The sequence below is a fragment of the Tenrec ecaudatus genome, chromosome X (genome assembly GCF_050624435.1).
Source record: "Tenrec ecaudatus isolate mTenEca1 chromosome X, mTenEca1.hap1, whole genome shotgun sequence".
Taxonomy (NCBI): Eukaryota; Metazoa; Chordata; class Mammalia; order Afrosoricida; family Tenrecidae; genus Tenrec; species Tenrec ecaudatus.
In genome coordinates this window covers 18,518,533-18,540,948 of record NC_134548.1, presented here as the reverse complement: position 1 = coordinate 18,540,948, position 22,416 = coordinate 18,518,533, and the positions used below count along the sequence as shown (strand labels likewise).

The following is a 22,416-nucleotide window of genomic DNA, read 5'->3' as shown; positions in this document are numbered from 1 at the left end:
GTATTGGGTTCTGTGCAACAGCAGCAACAACAACAAACACACACATATATATTTTTTCTTTTAAGCAAAAGGGAAGAAATGTATTGGAGCCCATACGAGAAACCTAAAGGGGTCCAGCATCCCCTACTGTGTAGGCATGGCCAGGCAAAGGATCACACCATTCACTGTACCCCATGTCTCAGAGGGACTCCCCTTCAGCCGAGCCCCAAAGCCATAGGACTGGCTGGGGGTATGTTCAAAATATATTATAAAAACCTGATACAAAGGGCTTAAGTTGAGAGCAAATGCTCTGAAAATGATGAGGGCACAGAATGTACAGACGTGCTTTATATAATTGATGTATGTATATGTATGGATTGTGATAAGAGTTGTATGAGGCCCTAATAAAATGTTTAAAAAATTGGTCATTTCCGGGCGGTGTGGAACGGAGTAGCAAACGGTCGGTCGAGCAACATGCCTAAGTTTTATTGTGACTACTGCGATACATACCTCACCCATGACTCACCATCTGTGAGAAAGACACACTGCAGTGGTAGGAAACACACAGAGAATGTGAGAGACTACTATCAGAAATGGATGGAAGAGCAGGCTCAGAGCCTGATTGACAAAACAAATGTTAGACAATTTTTGGCGTTAAAAGCAGCTGCATTTCAACAAGGAAAGATACCTCCTTCTCCATTCTCTGCTCCTCCTCCAGCAGGGGCCATGATCCCGCCTCCCCCCAGTCTCCCGGGTCCTCCCCGCCCTGGGATGATGCTGGCTCCCCACATAGGGGGGGGGCCCCATGATGCCAATGATGGGCCCTCCTCCTCCTGGGATGATGCCAGTGGGACCCACTCCTGGAATGAGGCCACCCATGGGGGGCCACATGCCAATGATGCCTGGGCCCCCAATGATGCGGCCCCCAGCCCGTCCTGTGATGGTGCCCACTCGGCCAGGAATGACGCGACCAGACAGATAAAGGCAACGCACAGCCTCCTTGTATCAATTTTCTTACTTGTACCCCTTCTCCCGGAGAGCTGGTGCTGCGACTCTGGATGTTTTCTAACAGCACAACATGGAAGACCTGCTCCCCGTTTCTCTCAAAAGGAGAATAGTTTTTGGAGTGGAGTAGTGGACAAAAAGCAAAACAAAACGATTTTTGTTTGTATTGTGACACGTGAAAATAAAATTAACTTTTAGTTAAGCAAAAAAAATGTTTAAAAAATTATAAAAAGTTGAAATCAGCATGTTTCTTACCTCCTTGAATAGCAACACTTTTAACACCTCAAGATGCACATTAAGTCACATATCCATAAAGGTTAAGAGGCTCGATAGTGACCCATTTGTTCTACTACTAAATACTGTACGAATTCCTTGCTATATGTTTATTTATGATTTTTGTTAAAGCATATCATTTGAAAGTCTGAGAGGCAGGGGCCATATTTTTTCACAAGTAACTAAAATTATGAGGTTTTCCTCAACTACACAACACCTCGCTGCTCCACGTGGTATTTACTTAAGTGCTCTCTGCGTTTTAATGTATTACTGACTTCAGCTGACACTACTTTCTGCCATCAGTCAATGTTGACTCACAGTGACCCCTTGTGGGTTTCTGTGACTATAACGGTTTTTTAAAAAATAAGGTTTATTGGCACATAATTTACATGTCAGACGATTCAATAGTTCAATCATATCAAGGAGAATTGTGCAATATTTACCATATCAATTTTAGAACACCCCTCATGGCTAAATCACTTTTAAAATGAGTTGTGCAGTTAGTTAGTTCAGATGCTGCCTCTACCCTCCAGACTATAACTAACTGGTTATGGGAGGAGAAAGCCTGGTCTTTCTCCCGCAGAGCAGAACTTCTGACCTCATAGTTAGCAAATCACTGCATACACGTGGGCTCCTACGAAATAAACAGACCTCACATAACCTAATGGTTTCACTTAAGCCTATTTGCTAATACACCACAACTATCAATCTTAAATTAATAAACACAGATGCACTTTTGACTATTTTCTGATGACTGGGAGGACTACCAAGCTCAACCCATGACTTCTAAACTAAGGCTTATGCTTTTGTTATACAATTATGATCAAATTTAAAATTTTCAGATCATTTTTACACAGAGATTTTAAAAAATGAAAAGAATGATAGGATTGCCTCAAAATATGAGAAATGAGAACAAGAGTCACTCTGGGAATGTCATGAGACATGCACAGGCTATGTGGAGGTGTGCCGCACCCACACACTTTCACTTCATGTCATTATTTAAACATGTTCAAATTTGCAGGCCTGTCCTTTGTGGAAAATAAGGTAATTTATTTTCACATCAATATTATGGATAGTAGTTATACTACACAGGGAAATACATCTATATTTCAACAAGGATATTTAGAAAAAAAACAGAAGGTACTTACCACAACTTGTAGCACCTGTTCGTTGTGCAGTGAGGAGGAGGAGGAGGAGGAGGAGGAGGAGGAAGAGGAGGAGGAGGAGGAGGAGGAAGAGGAAGAATAAGAGGGAGAGTCAGACATCATTTGTGCCAAAGTTTGTATCAATGTTTTTCCAAGGAGGAAAAAAGAGCTAAACATAGCAATTACGCCAAACACCATTCCAAAATTGAACCTGTCAAAAAGGAAAAAAAAATCTCATAAACGGGCAATTTCCCACATTTTATGAACGACCACATTTATCAAATAGCCACATTTAATAGTTTCAAAATAATGGCAACAAATCTCAAGTCTTTCCTACCGTAACTTCACATATTTCATGAAGCAGGTTCACTTGTCTATTAAAATCATTCTAATAATTTCTATTTCTCTAATTAAAGACTGAAGATTGTTTACAATAAAAGAAGTGTCTCCTCTTTTATCTTTCACTCACTCGTCTACAAAGTTTCCTTGTGACCTTGTTCCCATAGAGTTCCAAAAGCTTGTTCCACCTCACAGACAGCCACCTTTTTCAGCGACCAATGCTATTTCTTGCATTTTTATTTTAGTTTTACTTTGTGGTACATGAGTTTAAATATCAACAGAGAAAGATACAACAATAGTGTCTTCTACCCTTCGAAAACTAAAAAGTTGTCCCTCTGTAGTTGGGAAAAAGCTATTACTTCTGCTAACTTACAAAAACTTTTTAAAAAATCGTGGCAAAGTATGACATAACATTTACCATGTTATCTGCTAAATTTTAATAAGTTGTGGTTTTCAAGGAACTTAGCCATTTCATCTCAAATGTCAAATTTATGGAATTGTTCACAATCATCTTATTTTGCTTTAAATGCCTGTAGAATCTGTAGTAAAGACCGATTTTTCACTTTTGAGTTCTGGTTACTGTTGTTTACTTTCTTACGTGATCAGTTATAGCAAGGGTCTATCAATTTTATTCATCTTTCCGAAGAAATAACTTTTGGCTTCGCTGATTTTCTCTACTCTGTTTATTTTCTATTTCACTGATTTTTTTGATCTTTGGTATTTCTTTCTAGTTTGTTTCCTTTGATTTGTTGCTGTGCTGCCCTGTAACGTTTTGATGATTTGATTGTTGGTATTTACCTATTCCATTTGGAATTAAATTTCTAACAAAAAGGAATTTTGGAAAACTTCCCTCCCCCAATGCTAGAAACTCCAACCCAGAATTGGTCAGTGTTAGGGTATCCTAGAGAGTACTGTGAGCCCCCTCACTGTAATTATGATACCTAAAATTTTTTAAATGTTTGCAAAAGTACAATGACACAGTCCTATCATACAAAGCCGGCAAAGTCTTTTACTGTCAACTTTTCAAACTCAGTAGACCGAACAATGATTGCGGTAGATACCTCTGTTAAAAGAAACCAAAACAACAAAATCCATTGTCACTATCATGATTATTTAGAGCAAAAAGAGACGATAGGTACCATTGGTAAAGCATTCTTGCCTTTCTCCGTCCCCAACTGTAGAAGGCACGATTGAAAACCGCAGTTTGCCATCTGATGTGGAAAGGAGAGATACTCAACCCGTTGTTTTCCAGCCAGTCTTCATAAGAATGCTTAAAATAGACAGATGACTGAAAGAGAAAGAAAGGTTCCACATCACGCAATTTTAAAGAACAATATGTGTGAGAAAATCATGAAGTGGTATCTATTGAAATGTTTACAAGTGTAACATTTTATGTTCATTCTTCAGGATATTAATGAAAAGATCTCAAGACTAAAGGGTCTGCTGAGGATAGTGTCTCGCAAACCATGGCCCATGGGCCAAATCTAGCCTGTGGTCCGTTTCTGTCTAGTCCATGAGCTAAGAATGGCTTTATACTTTTAAAGGATGGTATAAACCAACCAACCATCCGTCTAAGAATATGCAACAGAAAACTTGCCTGATCCACAAAGCCTAAACTACTTACTATTTGGACCTTTACTTAGAAAGTTTGCTAATTCCAGCTTAAACACCATTGTCCAACATAAACAGAGGTCAAACCACATAAACCCAAACCAAGATCATTGCCATCAAGTAGATTCCAAGATCATTGCCATCAAGTAGATTCCAAGATCACTGCCATCAAGTAGATTCCAACTCATAGCAATCCTATATAGGGTTTCTTAGATCTTGATTGGGAGCAGACAGCCTCATCTCTCTCCTGTAGAGTGACCAGTGGGTTTGAACTTCTGGCCTGGTGGTTAGCTGCGTGTGTTAGACTGGGTTGACTAGAGCAACGAATCCAGAGAAAGTGTTATATCAAAGCACAATTGTACATTGAGAAAACATCCCAGTCCAGTCCAGATCAAGTCCATGAGTCTGATGTTAGCGCATATGTTCGATACTAGTCCATAAACTCCTCTTTAGACTCACGCAGCACATGCACTGATGCCGAATGCAGGAAGATCACAGCCAGTGTTGGCTCCAGTGGTGGTGGAAACGTCAGCCCTGATGTGGGTCTCCACATGGCAACTCCTTCAGGGATCTGGCTGCCATCAGCATGGCTCCATGTGGCTTGTCAACAGGAAATGACAAGCAGAGAGAGAGAAAAAGAGAGAGTGTGTCCCACCTCCAGAAGTTCCCAGAATTCTCATGAGAAGGCTATGCCCACAAGGCGTTATCACCAGGCTGTGACCTGATTGACAAACTGACGGGCTAGACTCCATCCCTTCATTCTTATTTACCAAGTTGTCATGAAATTGTGTAACTACTGCACTTTAAGCAAATGTGTCACCAGGAATCCTTGTGAGCCACAATGTAACTTTGAACTTCCTAGGAGCCATGGCTTTTAAAAAAGTGTGAAGTAGGTAAAATTAATTTCAATTCATTTCTTTAACCCCAATTTTTATCACTTTTAACATGTAATTAATATAAAGAGAATTGAGATACTTTACTTTTGGGGCACAAAGTCTTTGAAATTGGCATGAACTTCACATGTATAACATGTCTGCATTCAGACTGGTCCTGCTTTAAGTGCACAAGTTTTGAAGTCTTGCCACCACAGAAAAGGGGTCTGGTGTGATCATTTTAACAGACCCCAACCAATGCAGGGTAAGGTCAGGTTAGCTGAAACCAGGGCATTCTCTCGGCCTCAGAGCAACAACACTAAAAAGACAGGCTGCTTTTAATCATGTAAAGGTCCGACACTTATCTACAGCTGTTGGTCTTAGTGACTTCCGGTCTCTCCGGTTGGGAGGAAGGGTCGGTGAATACCAGCATCTTTGCAACTCTAACAAGCGTTTTCTCTTCCGTGAAGTTTGACTAATTCCCGGTTGCTATATACCTGATACCGACCCCCCGTTTTCCACAGTAAGAGGAAGCATAGTAAGTATTGTCTTGCTCATGCCCATCCACCTACGAAACTTCTCTCTCCCTAGGATACTTCAGCTCTATCCCAGTTATGAAAAATAACCTGAGTTTGAATATAGGTCTTCATTTGCCTCTGAAGCTGTACTGTAAGGTCTCTGTTTCGAGGTTTCTGGGGGAAGTGTTAAAATTCTCCTTGTTTTCTGGCAGTTCAAAAAAAAAAGAGTTGCACACCCCTTCAACAGATGTCTACAGAGGAAAGCCGACAGGAACAAAGATGAAAGTGTCGGCTCTGAAAATCCAGGCCTTTTCATTTTGAGTAGCAGGTGTTTTGCTCAAAGAATATTGTTCTCTTAGAGAGCAGGGGCTGTCAATGAAATTAAATGGACATCCTGATCATCTCACACATCTGACCAGAGATTACAGTGGTTTCTAAAATCTTTTTATTTTGGACTTTCCCCCATATGCAAGAAGACATCACGTAGCTTTTTAAAAACCAGGAGCAACAAAATCATTATTTAAAGCAGCACTGGCTTGGACTGCTTATGAGCTCTAAGCTCTATGCCAAGTACTTCACACCAGTGTATCTCAAACACCAACGCTCACCTGGGGAAATGGGTAGCTTCTGGTGCTATAGCTCAGGGGCAAGGCCAGAGATTCTGCATTTCTAATAAGCTTCCACTGCTGGTTCTCAAGCTGAACAGAGAGGTGGTATGTAGATAAAATGAATTAATGTAATCCTCTCTATAATCTGATCTTTACTATTATTACCCCCACTTTAAAGATAAGCAAACTGAGGCATGTCGAGTAATTGACCCAAAGAGCCTATTGGCTACCAAGAAGAAGAGCCAAGCCCTTGCTTTAAATACACTGTATCATCTTCTCTGCTTCCCAAGAAAGGAAGGCAAGAAAACTATACAAAGCCTCATTTGACTTGACTCTTAAATCCCAAACAATGCCAAATGATAGTAGTCCATTAAAAAGGTTTTCACAACATTAAGATTTTACTATTCACAACTGGAATGTTTCTTCAATATTTGAGAAGTCATGATTCGTTTAGTCCTCTTTACGCGCTGGGCTGCTAACCGCAAGGCCAGCCGTTCAAAACTACCATTCCGCTCTGCAGCAGAAAGACTAGCCGCCTTCCTACTTCCATAAAGAGTCTCAGAAACCCACAGGGGCAGTTCTCAGTCCTGTGGTGTCTCTAGGAGCTGACACTGACTCACTGGCAGTGAGTTTGGAGTTTACAGTGGTTCCTGGCCCCGCCTCCACTCCCATTCAATTCCAATAGGCTGCTAGATGTATGTGCTTGGATTTGCTGCCCTTCCAGTGGAGGGTGTGGCGGGTAGAAAAAGAGATGTTAAGGTGATACAGGGGGCAAAGATTAGAGTACAAGCATTTGGAAACTAGTTCTCTAATCCTTGGTAGCGGGCTATGCACTGAGCTACCAACCACAAAGTCGGCGGCTCCAACCCACTAGCTATCGACGGCTGAAAGAGGAGGCAGCTGGCTCCCCCAATGATTTACAGTATTGGAACCCCTCGCGAACAGTTCTACCTCGTCCGATAGGGCCACGAGGACTCGGAATCAACTTGAAGGCAATTGAGTTTGGTTTGGGGTTGGCCGTTCTTTTAAAGTATGGTCCTAGAGCTAGCAATGCGGGATTCGGGGCCCCGCCCCTGGCTGGCTGAATCAGAACACACATTTGAACCAGGTCAGACCATCAAGTTTGAAACTACCGCTCAAAATCACTTGATTCAGATTCATTCCAATACCGATCTTTACAGGGTAGTGACCTTAGAGACAAGGAAGAAAAAGAAGCCCTGTTCTAAGCAGATGCTGTATTTTCCTCCATACATCTGCCAGAGCCCCTAGTCCGCCATTGGCGACCCCAGGCAGAGCCCCGATTCAGGAGGGCGGCAGCCACAGCCGCGCTGGCCACCACACACCCCTCTCCCCGCGGACCTTGCTTTAGTGACTCCACCGGGCCGGGACACTGCACCGTAGGCCGCACGTGTGCAAGGCCACGTGGCTTCCAGGCCGAGACCCGGGGCAGCTGAAAAGAAGACCTGGGGGCACCAGGGGTTTGTTCGCCGAGCCTGAGCCGCGCGGGCTTGGGTCTGCAGCCCAAGGCCCTCACCTTCAGCACCAAGTCGGCCAGGTAGACGGCAGTCCAGCCGCCCACCACCACCAGCAGCAGCGACACCGGAATCATGGCGGCGTTGGAGGCCGCAGCTGTGCGAAGCCGAAAGCCGGCGTCTCCCTGCGATCCGAAAGTACCCCCACCGGGGTTGCACCTAGAAGCTCGGCATCCGCGCAGGAACCCAGCGGCCGCCGGGTGTTTGCTGGCGGCGGCCTGGTTTCCCTCCGCACTCTTCCGGCGGAGGTACTTGGCCAGCCCTCCGCCTACCGGAAGTCGGCGCGAGGACGCAGTGTAGTGACTCATGCCGTGCTTTCTGTGTAGGCGGGACTTCCCATCTCAGCTCTCCTATGATTGGTCCGCTTTCGATTTCTCAGGCTTTGGCCCGCCCTGCGGCCGGCGCTTCCTTCTCACGGCGCGGCTCTCGGAGTTGCTGTTCTGAAGCCCCTGATGGCGTGGGAGGGGTCAGCTGCAATCGCCGTCGGCGGTGCCTCCTCCACCCCGCCATAGTTTGCCAGATGTAGTTTAGTTACCTATATGTGTGCTTTGTTACTGGAATGTACTTCACACATTGTGAAATCACTCATACTGAACTCAATACCCCATCTCGATGAAGGTCAGCGTGTACCATCGCCCCAAGAAGTTCTTTCGTTCGGCTAACCATATTATGAGACATCCACATCCACGTCCATCATTAAAAATTAGATTATTTTCTCCATATCTTGCATTAAAAAATGTAAAATAGGCGTCACGGTATTTTTTGAGATCATTTTTGACGGTTCTTACAGCTCTTACAACAATCCATCAATTGTATCAAGCATATTTTGTACATATGTTGCCATCATCATTTTCTTTTATTCTTCAAGCACATTTGTACATTTATTGCCCTCATCATTCTCAAACTATTTGCTTTCTACTTGAGCCCTTAGTACCCTCATTTTCCCCCTCCCTCCCTGCCCTTCTCCCTCATGAACCCTTGATAATTTATAAATGATTATTATTGTGTCATATCGTACACCGTCCGACGTCTCCCTTCACCCACTTTTCTGTTGTCCGTCCCCCAGGGAGGAGGTTATAGGTGACCAGACGTCCCGCTTTTGGCCGGACAGTCCCGATTTTTAACATTTTTTTCCGCCTCCCACGGCATTTTTAAAAAGTCCTGAGTTTTTGGAAAGAATGCACGACAAGCTAAGGTATACAGTTTTCGGCTGCCATGTGGCTATTTCACCAGGATATGAGTTTTATCAATGGTGTCCCGCTTTACTAATGTTAAAATCTGGTCACCGATCCTTTGTATTAGGTTCCCCGTTCCACCCCACCCTCCCTCCACCCTCCAGTATCCCCACTCTCAGCACTGGTCCTGAAAGTATCAAAATCCTTTTGTTTCCATTTCCTATCTGTACCAGTGTACATCCTCTGGTCTAGCCGCATTTGCAAAGTAGAATTGAGATCATGATAGTGGGGAGGAGGAAGCATTTAGGAACTAGAGGAAAGTTGTATGTTTCATCGTTGCTACAATGCACCCTGAATGGCTCGTCTCAGCGCCATGGTATTAAGAAAGAAAGAAGCCCCAAACACCCAAATGTATTTTTGTTGAAATACACCTGGCTATATGTAGAAAATTTCACAAACTTTTTGAAGCCACCTTGTTAATTGCACTAGAGCTGTAGTTGCCACCCTTGTCTGCACATGTGGACACTAGAGAGCTTTTAAAATTCCCAATGCCCCATCTGAATCCAAGACCAATGAAATCAGAATCTCTGGATGAGACCTAAACATCAGTATTTTTAAAAGCTCCTTACACATTGGGCTGCTAATCACAGGGCCAGCAGTTCAAAAACCACCAGTGGCTCCTTGGAAGAAAAATGAGCTGTTTTACTCCCATGAAGATTTCCAGTCTCTGAAATACACAGGAGCCGTTCTTTCCTGTTGTATAGTGTCGCTATGAATCAGAAATGACTTGATGGCAGTGTATTTGGGGAGTTTTCAGGTTACTCCGCTGTGCAGCCTGAGAATGAGTGGACTAGATAATCTCTAATGGGAAGAAAAATAATGTATGGGGCATTTTTTTACATTCTCTAAATCTTTAAAAGTTATTGTTTTAATGTTTCTGGAAAAACTTCAGCATCATAATAAATACCATAATAGCATAATAACAAATACCAAAATAATTGTTAATTGCCTGTGGCGTTGGCTCCCATGTGCAACCGAACCAAATATCTTGCCGCAGCCGTCCTCTCATTCTTTGGTATGCTCCACTTTGGTGTTTCAGCTACTATTTTATTTGAATGTCTTCCAACCTGGAGGAGTTCTGGTGGCCTAGTGGTTATGGGTTGGGCTGCTAACTGCCAGATAGGCAGTTCAAAATCAACAGTTGCTCTGTGGTACATGGGCTGGGGAGCCAAGCGCTACAGTTATAAGAGGTAGAAGCAGGCTGAACTGAAGCGCTTCACCACTGGCAGAAGCCCAAGATGATATCATATTAAAATGAGCTTCCCACTCACTGGGTCCCTGAAGCATTTGGAAAACTAAAGCCTTTTGTGTTGTATGGGAGGAAAAAAAAGTTACAATCTTGCAAACCCATAAGGGCAAAATTCTACCCTGTCCTTAGAGTTGCTATTAATCAGAATCGACTTGATGGCAGGGAATTTGGGGTTGAGTCTTTTAAACCTACAGGGCTCGTTTTCCAGCATTATATTGAACAATACTCTGTTGAGATCCATAGGATTTTCCTCGGTTAATGTTTGGAAGTAGATTGCCAGGCTTTTCTTCCTAGTGTGTCTTACTCTGGAAGCTCAGTTAAAACCATTGGTGACCATGCTGGTATTTGAAATAATTATGACATAGCTTCATAGAAATACTCAAGCAACTAGAGTACAGCAAACTGCCAGGTTGATAGCAAAATATCAAGTCCATAATGCTATCTTAAGAATAAGTCCAAAATAAAATAAAATGTACCATTCAAACCTACTCAAAGTGAAGATATAGAACCTACATTATAGAAATTGCCTCTAATTTGCCTCACTTGCTCTTACTTTTCCTAAAGTTCCCCTTTCTCCCCTACCTTCCTCTTCCCCTCCTGGTATCTCTACTCTCATTATTTGTCCTGAGGAGTTTATCAGTCCTCAATTCCCTGTGTTTCCAGCTCTTATCTGTACCAGTGTACATCCTCTGGTCTAGCTGGATTTATAAGGTAGAATTGGGATCATGAAAGTGGGGGGAGGAAGCATTAAAGAACTAGAGGAAAGTTGTATGTTTCATCGGTGCTACACTGCACCCGGACTGGCACGTCTCCTCCTGGCGACCCTTCTGTAAGGGGATGTCCAGTTGCCTACAGATGGGTTTTAGGTCTCCACTCCGCTTCCCCCCTCATTCACTATGGTAAGATTTTTTGTTCTGATGATGCACAGGCTGGTGTGTTTCTTCCATGTGGGCTTTGTTGCTTCTGAGCTAGATGGCCACTTGTTTACCTTCAAGACTTTAAGACCCCAGACGCTATATCTTTTGATAGCCGGACACCATCAGCTTTCTTTCTTTCTTTCTTTCTTTCTTTCTTTCTTTCTTTCTTTCTTTCTTTCTTTCTTTCTTTCTTTCTTTCTTTCTTTTTCCCAAACCAGACACAGTTCATCTTATTTCGGGAGAATTAATCTTCATTTAGGTGGAATTCCTGCAAAGCCCAAGGCTATGATGGCTGCTTTCCTTCATCATCTTTCTCTTCAGACTCCAGAATGTCACCTGGAATTTGCCTCGGTTTGTAAGAGCTTTTTCCAAGTCTAGTCTTTCGCATTTGTTGATCCATCTGGAAAATCACAGCAGCTTTTCTCCATCAGCTTTCTTCACCACATTTGCTTATGTACCCGCTTTGTCTTCAACGATCCTGTCGGGAAGGTGAGCATCATGGAATGCCAGTTTAATTGAACAAAGTATTCTTGCATTGAGGGAGTACTTGAGTGGAGGCCCAATGTCCATCTGCTACCTTAATACTAAACCTATAAATATATGCACATAGATCTATTTCCCCATCATCATATATAAATATTTTACATATGTACATGCATGTATTTAGATCTGTATAAATTCCCTTTGCCTCCTAGCTCTTTCCTCTATTTCCTTTTAGTTTCCTTTTGTCCCACTATCATACTCAGCCTTCATTTGGGTTTCAGTAATTCCTCTCGGTAATATTGCCCTTGATCAAGCCCTACCAGGCCTCCTACACTATCCTCCCCATCGATTTTAGATCACTTGTTGTTCCCTTGTCCCTGGGGTTGTTAACACCCACTTCCTTTCCCCTACCTTTCTCCCTCTCCCATGTCCCCCTGGAACCACCGGTCCTGTTGTTTTCTCTTCTGGGTTGTTTATCCCGGTTATCTTATCTAGATAAACCTGCAGAGATAACAATATGCACACAAAATAAGAAAGTACAAAACAAAGCAACAAAATAACAACAAAATACTGGTCAAAGATCAATTTATAATGCACCTACTGAAAAAGAATAAGCAAACTCAAAATCTTATTCTCAAGGGAAGGAAACTGAAAGCACTTCCCTTGAAAATAAGAACCAGACAAAGGTGCCTTGCATCACCACTTCCATTCAAAATTGAATTGAAAATCCTAGCTAGAGTAGTAAGGCATGAAAATGAAATAAAAGTCATCAAAATTGGTAAGGAAGAAGTAAAAGAATCTATGTACAGATGAAATACTTACATATATAGAAAATCCCAGAGACTGAGCAAGAAAAATCCTGAAACTACTTGAATGATTCAGCAAAGTGGCAGGGCACACACTCAGCATTAAACATTCATTCAGATTCTTTTACCATAGGTTCCCAAACCTATCTACTATCCCCCACTACCAACTCAATGGCACCTGACAACAACAAGCCCTTTTTCAGGAAAAAAAAATCAATTCCCCCCTCTGCCCGACAATGAAAACCGTTAGTACTGCAGCCCATACTCCAGGATAAAGTTTAGGTATCTGCCTTTGCAGCCCCCCTGCGTCCTTCCACAGCTCTCCAGGGAGTTGTGTCACCTACTTTGGGGAATACTGCTTCACACCAACAAAGAGAACTCTGAAAAGGAAAGAAGAAACACACTGCCATTTATAATGACTACTAAAAAGATTTTCGAAAAAGACTTAAGAATAAATCTAACCAGATATGCAAAAGATTTATACAAAGAAAACAATGAAACACTACGACAAGAAACTAAAAGAGACCTACTTAAATGGAAGAACATACCGTGCTTATTAATAGGAAGACTTACCAGTGTGTATAATGCAATCCTGATCTAATACTATCAATATTCTTTAACGAGGTGGAAAAACCAATCACTGACCTTATCAAAGACCTAAAGGTAAAACCTAAAACTATAAAGATCAAAGGAAAAACACAAACAGCTAGTTTGTCGTATAAATAGACTATCAGACATAGAAAAAAACGTGCATAAATTGCCAAAAATGCATAAGCAGCATGCATAGAAAGCATTTAAACCTTTAATACTTATGTTCTTCAAAGGACTTTTTCCAAAAGGGTAAAAAGGAACTCACAGATGGGGGCTGGGGGCTTGAAAGGAGGGGGTGGCAATGACAAATCCAATAAGGAACTTATCAAAAAATGTACAGAAAATGTTAAATCCTGGACAACAAAAAGATAAAAACCCCAATTAAAAAAATGAGCAGAGAACATGAAAAAGAACTCCATTAAACAAGACCTTCAGTCGGCCAAGAAACACATGAAGAAAGCTCCTGATCATTACCCATCGGAGAGCAGTGAATCAAAATAGCAACGAGCTATCATCTCACTCCAGCAATAATAACAGCAAAGTTCAATAAGAGAGAAAACACCACATGCTGGTGAAGGGGTGGGAATTTTGCAACTGTCATGCGCTGCTGGTGGAATTGCAGTATGTTGTAGCCACTGTAGGAAAAGGGGAAGATGCTTTCTTAAGTTGTAAACAAATACAATTTGATCCCACAATCCCTCAGTAGGTCTGTGTCCTAAAGAAATAGGAGCTGAAGAAAAGAAATATAGAAGAGCTGAAACAAGAACATATATATGTCCATTGTACATACACACACCTATGTCCATTGTAGCATTATTCACATTAGCAAAGAGATGGTAACAAGTTGGTATGGTGCTTCCTTAAATTGGAAATAGAAATACAATTTGATGCCATAATCCCACTAGTAGCTACATTAGAGCTGGAAAAAAGAAGAGTGAAACAGGAATAAATATATGTACACCCATGTTCAAGGAGATGAAAACAATGTAAGTTGATCGATATACTTATTATGCAATTGAATAATTATGCAACATTAAAGAATAATGAAGGACTGTGGAAACACTTCATAAGGAGGATGGACCTGGGGGACATGATATGGAGTGAGATAAGTCAATGAGAGAAAGGACAACTATTGCATAACTATACCATAACAATGGAGCCCTGGTGGTGTAGTGGTCATGCATTGGGCTGTTATCCCCATGGTCAGCAGTTCAAAACTACCAGCAGCTCCGCAGGAGAAAGACTGGGCTTTCTATTCCCATAAACAGTTACAGTCTTGGAAACCCACAGGGGTCGCTGTGAGTCAGCATTGACTCCATGACAGCGAGTTTTGAGCTACCATGGTAAAAAGTCCAAAAAATGTTTCTTTCAAAAAAGTAATGGCTACCAGTGATTGTAGTAGAGAGCAGGGGAAAGTCACTAAACAGATAATAAATATTAATTCAGGTGAAGGAAAAGGTAATTTACAATAAGGGGGTGATCAGCACACTATCATTAAAGAAAAGGAAGATGGAATGGAGTACAAGCATTTCAAATAGCCAAGATAAATAATAGTACACAATCCTGCATTATCAGAAATAACAAATATTAATCTCCAAATAGATACATAAATAGGCAAGATGAACATCTATGTGTAGGCAAAAGGGTCTATATTTGTGACCATGTATATGAGGACTTGAAAAAGTTAATAGAAAAATGGTTTAAAGATAATGGTTTTTTAAATTAGATGTATTTTTAAGTTTTATTGACGTATAATTCACATATACAATTCAATAGTTCAATCATATTAAGAGTGTATAATCATCTCCACAATCAAATTTAGAATATTTTATTCTTTCTTGTACCTATTGTTAGTCGCTCCCCTTTATCCCCAACCTCCTCTGCCCTAACCCAAGAAACTATTAATCCAGTTACCGTCCTCGACTTCATAGTCATAAAAATACACCAACCCCCAACAACAATAACAAAGTAAAACAGAGAAACATCTCAATCGAAAAGAAAGCAGAAAATATTAAAAAGTAGAACAAATTTAAAATGGGTCCAAAGGGAGATTAAATGATAAGGTGTTAAATTTTAAACTCTGCAGTAATCCATTTTGATAATGGAATTTTTAAACGAACCTTCTGAAGCCTCTTCATACAGGTTTGGCAGATGGTATTTCTACAAATAAATTTGTATGTGCTGTAAATATATCGGTGTTTGTAATAGAACAAGGGGAGGCGTTAAAAGTATGCCTTTACAGAGATAATGTGCGACCCTCTGGTGTACAGTAACATTGGCAATGAGCGTTTCCTTGAACCTCTAGCTTTCCTACACTCACTACTACAAGAACTTATGCTCTCAAAGCCTTCTTGTCAAAGTTATCCATTGGAAGTTTAATAAGAGAGAATAAAATTTCGGATACCTCGTTTTACTCTAACACTTTTTAAAAATTCTTCTTGTCAATTATATTCTTTATTTAAATTGAAGACCATTTATCAAGGAACTTTGTGAACAGGATTTGGAGACTTTCCTGCATGTGAATTTTTAAGGGGGGCCAAGCTCACATTTTGCTGTTCATTTCCCCTGGCGAGATGTGAAGAGTTCCTAAGGAAGATTGTTTTTTTCTTCCAAGACTAATGGCCTAAGTGACTGCTGCCCCAGTTGCCACCATGACCGCTGCCTTGCGAGAAACCCTAAACTAGACGATACAGCTAAGCTGAGCCCAGACTCCTGACCCACAGAACCGGTGAGATGATGTACAGTGTTGTTTAAGCCACTTAGCTTTGGCTTAATGGGTATTTATAGCAGTAAATAAATGAAGCAGCAATTAAGAGAGGTAATAGTGCTACTCTACTCTGTCCATATGAAGGCTAGCTCGACTATACATTAAAAACATTAAAACGCTGTATTCATTATGCTAAGTATTTTCATGCCAGGGGAGAATTTTCTCCGTGCTCCTTTGCCAGCAGGAGGTTGAGCTGCTAACCACAAGGCTGGTGGCTTAAACCCAGCAGGCACTTCCTGGGAGAAAATGGAGTCTGTCTGCTGCTGTAAAGATTTCCAGTCTCCAATACCCTCTACAGGGCTGCTATGCGTTGCAATTGACCCAAAGGGAATTGGTTTATACCACATTGCTGAAAACGAAAGTCCCTATGGACCTGTTTCAAAGGGAAGAAGTCTTCATTAAGAGTTGAAAATGTATCTGCAGAACTGCGGATATCCTCATACCTCAGGCGGAGGAGGGGGGAAAAAGTTAAATATTATCAATTTCAATATTATAAATTGAGCATGGTGGAATGACACCAGGAAAGTGTTATTGATTCCCCTGTGCTCGGTGTCCCTGCCTAGAACTTTTCAATGTCGAGATGCACTGCCAATATTCATATTTTAGGCAATTGCAAATCGACTCTTCTGTCATTCTCCAGATGCCATGCTCCTTGCCTTCTTGACCTTTGTAATCTTCAACAAAAAACCATGCTGCTCAGAATACTGGGAACAGGTATAGGCTGATTAAAAAAAATAAACAAAACTGCCATCGCACCAATTCTGACTCTTAATGGCCCTACAAGACAAGGTAGAACTGCTTTGGTGGGTTTCTGAGACTGTAACTCTTTATGGGCGGAGAAAGCCTCATCTTTCGCCAGTGGAGTAGTTGGAAGTTTTGAATTAATGACCTTGGGATTAACAGCTCAACATGTAACCACTGTGTCACAAGAGATAGGCTAAAAAGAGCAAGAAAAACGAAAGTTTACTGCTGTTTCCCTGTAAGAGCAGGCGGATGTGTTATCAGAAGGGACCACTCCCTGGGAAAGATCATGATGCTTGGCGAAGCCGAGGCAGTGATAAAGAAGACACTCAACAAGATGGACTGACACAGTAGTTGCAACAATGGGCTCAAACCTAGCAATGCTTGTGAGTATAAACCCAAACCCCAATCCAAACCCAAACTCACTGCATCCAGTCGATGCTGACTCATAGCAATCCTAAGGTCAGACTTAGAACTGACCCTGTGTGTCTTTCTGAGACTGTGACTCTTTTCTGGAGTTGACAGGCCTGCCTTTCTCGGGAGTTTGTGAGGATCGTGAATTTATATCAGTACTTGTGGTCGTTAAAACGAAAGAACTACTCAATGGTATCTTTTCCATAGAAAGGCTAACTTCATAAGCTGGTGATATATGAGAGAATAAACTATACTGATGATGGAACATGCGCCATGTTTTGCCCCCTCACTGTCTGACAAAGAGAATTTTGAATGCTAAGGCTCTGTCTCTCCAACCTCAAAGGTGAGTCCTATCTGTGTTATCCCATTTGAAATCTTTCTTGATACAGATTTTGAAGAATAATAGAAATTTGGAGATAGACCTTGTAGGATTTGGCAAAAATCCCAATCAAGCATGGGATTAAGATGGGAAGGAGGAAGAGAAGAATGTAAAAATGATCTGCTGAATGGGGTGTGGTGAATGGAAAGTTCTAGAGCAGTTGAGGGAGAGGGGATTTGGAAGGAGAAAATTGCTGACTTTGGAACTGTTGCTAACAGAAAAGTGGGTGAAGGGAGGCATTGGGCAGTGTAAGACATGAAAAAATAATGATAATTTATAAATCATCAAGGGTTTGTGATAGAGGGAGGGTGGGGCAGGGAGGGAAAAAAGAGGAGCTGATACCAAGGGCTCAAGTAGAAAGCAAATATTTTGAAAATGATGATGGCAACAAATGCACAAATGAGCTTGGCACATTGAATGGATGTATGGATTGTGATAAGAGATGTACGAGCCCCCAATAAAATGAGTTTTTAAAAAAGAAAAAAATGTTGCTGTTACGCTTTCCTACTATGTTCTTTGTTTTCACTCTCTTTTTAACTGAGATCTCACTTATATAGCTAATTGCAAAAGTTGAAAAGGTTCGACTCAATGTATTTTCACCTATGTACACTCGAAGTCTTTTTTACCCAGACCAAGACACACAATACAGCAGCACCCTACGTCTCCCTCATCCCCTTCCCAGTCAACACCACCCAGGAATAACCACTCTTTGGTTCTCTATCACGATTATTAGTTTTTCTATTTTAGTCTCCTAAAAAAAGCATAGTATGTTCTCTTTTGTGTTTGACTCCTCCTGTTCAACCTTCCATGTGTAAGATTGGTCAATATTGTTGCATGTAGCAAAAGACTGTTTTTTACATAAATCATTTTATTGGGGCCCATACAACTGTTATCACAATCCATGCATACATCAATTGAGTAAAGCGCCCTTATACATTCGTTGCCCTCATCATTCTCAAAATTCGCCTTCCACTTGGGTTCCTGGAATCAACTCATTTTCAAAAGACTGTTTTTTTAACCCCACCTAGTCTTCTACAAATTACTGATCTATTCTATAGTTGATGAACTTGGGTGCTTCCAGCATATGGCTATTATGACTAGCCATGGTGTGAACATTCTTGTGTATAATCACTTATTTTTGCTGGGTGTAATATCCAAGTATAGAATTATTGGGTCATAGAGTGGGTAGCTCTGAGAACCAATACTAGAGAGAGAGAGAGAGCTCTAGTCTATGATATAGGATCCCTGGTAGCATAGTAGGTTATGCATTGGGCTACAAACCATAAGGCCAGCAGTTTGAAAACACCAGCTGCTCCGCAGGAGAACGATGAGCTTTCTACTTCCATAAAGAGTCAGGGTCTCAGAAACCTACAAGGGCAATTCTAAGCTATGAGTCAGAATCGCTTTGATGGCAGTAAAAGAGTGTATATACTTGGATCTTTAGCTGCCAAATAGTTTTCCAAAGTGGATGGTATTGTTAGGTGCCACGAGTTGGTTTCGACTCATCTTGACTGTGTGTAGCAGAACTGCTTGGTCCTGTGTCATCCTCACAATTGTTCTTATGCTTGAGCTGGTTGATGCTCAATTCCCACAGGCAAGGCCAAGGAATTCCAGTTGACCCATATGCTCACCTGCATTTGATATTTTCGATTCTTTAATTCTACTCACTTTTATTGTTATTTGGGAGTCCCTGGGTAGTCCAAATCAGTAAGTGCTTGGCTTCTCATTCAAACATTGGTGATTCAAATCTATCCAGGAGTGCTTAGGAAGAAAGGCCTGACACTCTGTTTCCAAAATGCCACAGCCTTGAAAACCCAATGAAGAGCCGTTCTACTGTCCAACATAGGGGATTGCCGAGTCCGAATTGATTGGACGGCAATGGGGATCTATTCTTTGAGGGGCAGCTCTTTTCAAAGTATTATGGTTATTAAACTCTGCTTCACTATAAAGGATTCTATGGATAGTATTTGAAGCTTTAGAAATTGTTAGGGCTTCAGGAAATCTGAGGTTTTGCCTTTCTGAACATTCAGCTCAATTGCTAAAGTGAGCAGATATTTGAGAAGAGTTGAAAAAACATCCCTGTCTTCTTGAAGGTGAATCTTTATTTTGTGAACATAGAAATATTTGTGGAAATAGAAAGCCTTTTTTTCGCCCTTAGAGCGGCTAGGGGTTTGAACTGGAGACCTTGCAGTTAGCAGCCCAACTCATAATAAAATATGCCTTCAGAGCTCCCAACCCTTACCAAGTATTTACGATTTTACACCAAACACAATTCTAGGTGCTGGAAGAACAGCGATGAACAATGCAGTTAAGGATTCTCTCTTCAGTGAGCTTACCTTCTAAACAGAATATGCAAAAAACGACAATGAACAATTACTTGATTGGGGTGGCTATTTGAAATCAGGTGGTGTAATAGTTTTCTAGGGCTGCCGCACCACAAACTGAGTAGCTTATTAGAACAGAAATGTATTGTCTCACAGTTCATGAGGCTAGAAGTCTAAGTGAATGTATTGGCTGAATTGTGCTTCCTCCTTCCCAAATCTCTAGAGGAAGAACCTCTCTTAGCTCTCCAAGCTTCTAGCTTGGCTTGCTTCCTCACTAGGCTGTCTTATCCCGGCCTGTGTTTATCATCTTCACCACCAGATGGCTTTAGGTCCCAGCCTATTCTACCCAGTATGATCTGTAAACAGACAACATCATCAAAGACTTCCTTCACAAACAAAGTCACCTTCCCAGTGACAGCGGTTAAGACTTGGGGAATTGTGTTCTGGGGAACAAAATCTAATGTAAGATGGCTATTGAAGGAGCCCGAGCCGCTGGAGCCCATCTCCTATGCGTTCACAGCCTGTCTGTGTGTGAAATAAAGCGGTAGCAGGCGGAAGCATGTGAAGAGAGAGAGAGAGAGAGAGAGAGAGAGAGAGAGAGAGAGAGAGAGAGAGAGAGAGAGAGAGAGAGAGAGAGAGAGACCAAAGAACACATGATGCCTTTGGATGAGAGTGTTGGTGAAGAGTATTGAAAGTCCTGTGGACTGCCCGGACACTCCTTAAAAGCCAGGATGGCAAGACTTCGTATCACATGCTTTCAACGTGTTTATCAATAGGGACTTGTCCCTGGAGGAGGAAGGACATCAGGTTTGCTAAAAGTAGAGGATCCGTGACAAAGAGGAAAGCCCTCAATGAGATGGATTGCCATAGTGGCTGTAACAATGGGTTCAAACAGCAAAGCTGGTGAGGATAGGACAGAGCCTGGCATTGCTTCAGTCTGTTGTACACAGGGTTGCTATGAGTCAGAAATGACTTGCTGACCAATAACAGCACCACCAAGAAAATGTACAATTGGTGAATATTTTACTTTCAATTTTCTTACTTTTACACAAATCATAGATTGCATCAACATTTATTCTGGTTTTGGAGTTTCAGGGTCATGGCTTCAGGGGATATCCCAGGTGATTGACCTCATCAGGTGTTTACTGCTTCTGTCCCACCTCTTAGTTGATTGCATAGTGCCTGCGATCTTAAACACCTGCAAGTGGCCCTCCAAGGCACAGCAGTTGCATGGAGCAACAGCATGGCAGAAATAGGAGGAGGAAATAGAATGTGTGATTAATTGCTTCCAAGAACAACTCCCTCCATTGCTATGAACCAGAAGAATTTCACGGTGCCTGGCTACCATTTCCAGACATTTTGAGAAAAAAATAATCTATAGAATCTTACTCAAAAGGGGGGAAACTACATAACAGAAGCTCAAATTCTCATGGATTCCAGGCTTTCTAGAACCATTGTAATTGGATGAACTCTGGAAACGATTGTCCTGATATAATCTTTAAACCTAAACCAAAAATCTCCCCTGAGCTGTTTAGCTTGACTAAATGATGTGATAAGCATCCCTGAACAGTACATGGAGGAACTGTGACATGTAAGTGCTGCTGTGTATATTTACAACCGTAACAAAATAAAATGAATCATTTATTCTGGTAGGTCACTCGAGAAATTTAGCTCCTGTCTTCTGTACAGATTCTGTGTAATCTTCACAATGGACATTTTACCCCTTTGGATTGAATGGGTTTTGATATCACAAACTAGATAGTAACTGCCTTTGGCACTTGAAGTTCTTCACTCTGCTGTGTAGTTATCCTATCAGGCATCCTATCCTATTAAAAGTTGCTGAATGATTGCCCATTCAGCTGCAAAACCGCCCAAGGTCAAATGCTATGATACTGGCTTTGAGCATATTGACAGGACCAAGCAAATGCTGCAGGAGTTTTAAAATATTCTCAGAGCTCAGCAAGCTTTTGGCCAAGGAAAATTTTCATGCAGGAAACATTATGCAAAAATCTATTTTCTTACCCTTTTAGAAAATGGAATTGTCTGCTATATAATAATACATAATTCCAACAAAAGATTCTGCATCAAATTAGCTATAAAAAGAGCTAACCATCAAAAGGCAATCATCTGTAGCAAAGGCACCATATCTTTGTAGATGCCAATAAAGGGCAGGAAAAATGAGGAAGGGTTCTTCTCCATGAAAAGTCTCCTTGCACAGTCGAATGACCAAGACTTGTTGTTTTTCTGTTCCAATGATTCTTCAAGTATAGATACATATCAGAATGGCTTGGGGGTGTATCCTCAAAATACCTCTGGTTCAAGTCCCTGGCTAGATGCTACATGGGGACTCTTTAGGGATGGAATGTGGATATGTGTATGCTTCAAGATTAATCAGTCTTCCATAGGAATTTTGTTTCTGGCCATGTGGCTCCCAGACCAAATTCACTGCCATAGGCCACTGGGTTAGTTCTGACTCATAGCAACCCTTTTAGTCAGGGTAGAACTGCCCCCTGTGGATTTCTGAGGCTGTTAATATTTATGGGAACAAACTACCTCATCCTTCACCCACAGAGCAGTTGGTGGTTTCTAACTGCTGACCTAGCATTTAGTAGCCAAACAGTAAGGATA

The 22,416-nt window shown here is 41.5% G+C and overlaps 1 protein-coding gene and 1 pseudogene across 1 annotated transcript in view; one reads left to right on the top strand and one right to left on the bottom strand.

Annotated features, from left to right (window-relative positions):
* Window positions 1–8,154, bottom strand: part of MBTPS2 (membrane bound transcription factor peptidase, site 2) — a 60,344-nt gene extending 52,190 nt beyond the window's left edge. The window contains exons 1-3 of the mRNA XM_075539509.1: window positions 7,885–8,154; window positions 3,881–4,029; window positions 2,406–2,613 (exon numbers count right to left, since the gene is read on the bottom strand). Of these exons, the coding sequence (XP_075395624.1) occupies window positions 2,406–2,613; window positions 3,881–4,029; window positions 7,885–7,959 (432 nt within the window). The 5' untranslated portion in view covers window positions 7,960–8,154. The remainder of the gene's footprint in view (window positions 1–2,405; window positions 2,614–3,880; window positions 4,030–7,884) is intronic.
* Window positions 412–1,085, top strand: LOC142434405 (U1 small nuclear ribonucleoprotein C-like; annotated as a pseudogene).
* Window positions 8,155–22,416: the final 14,262 nt, after the last annotated feature.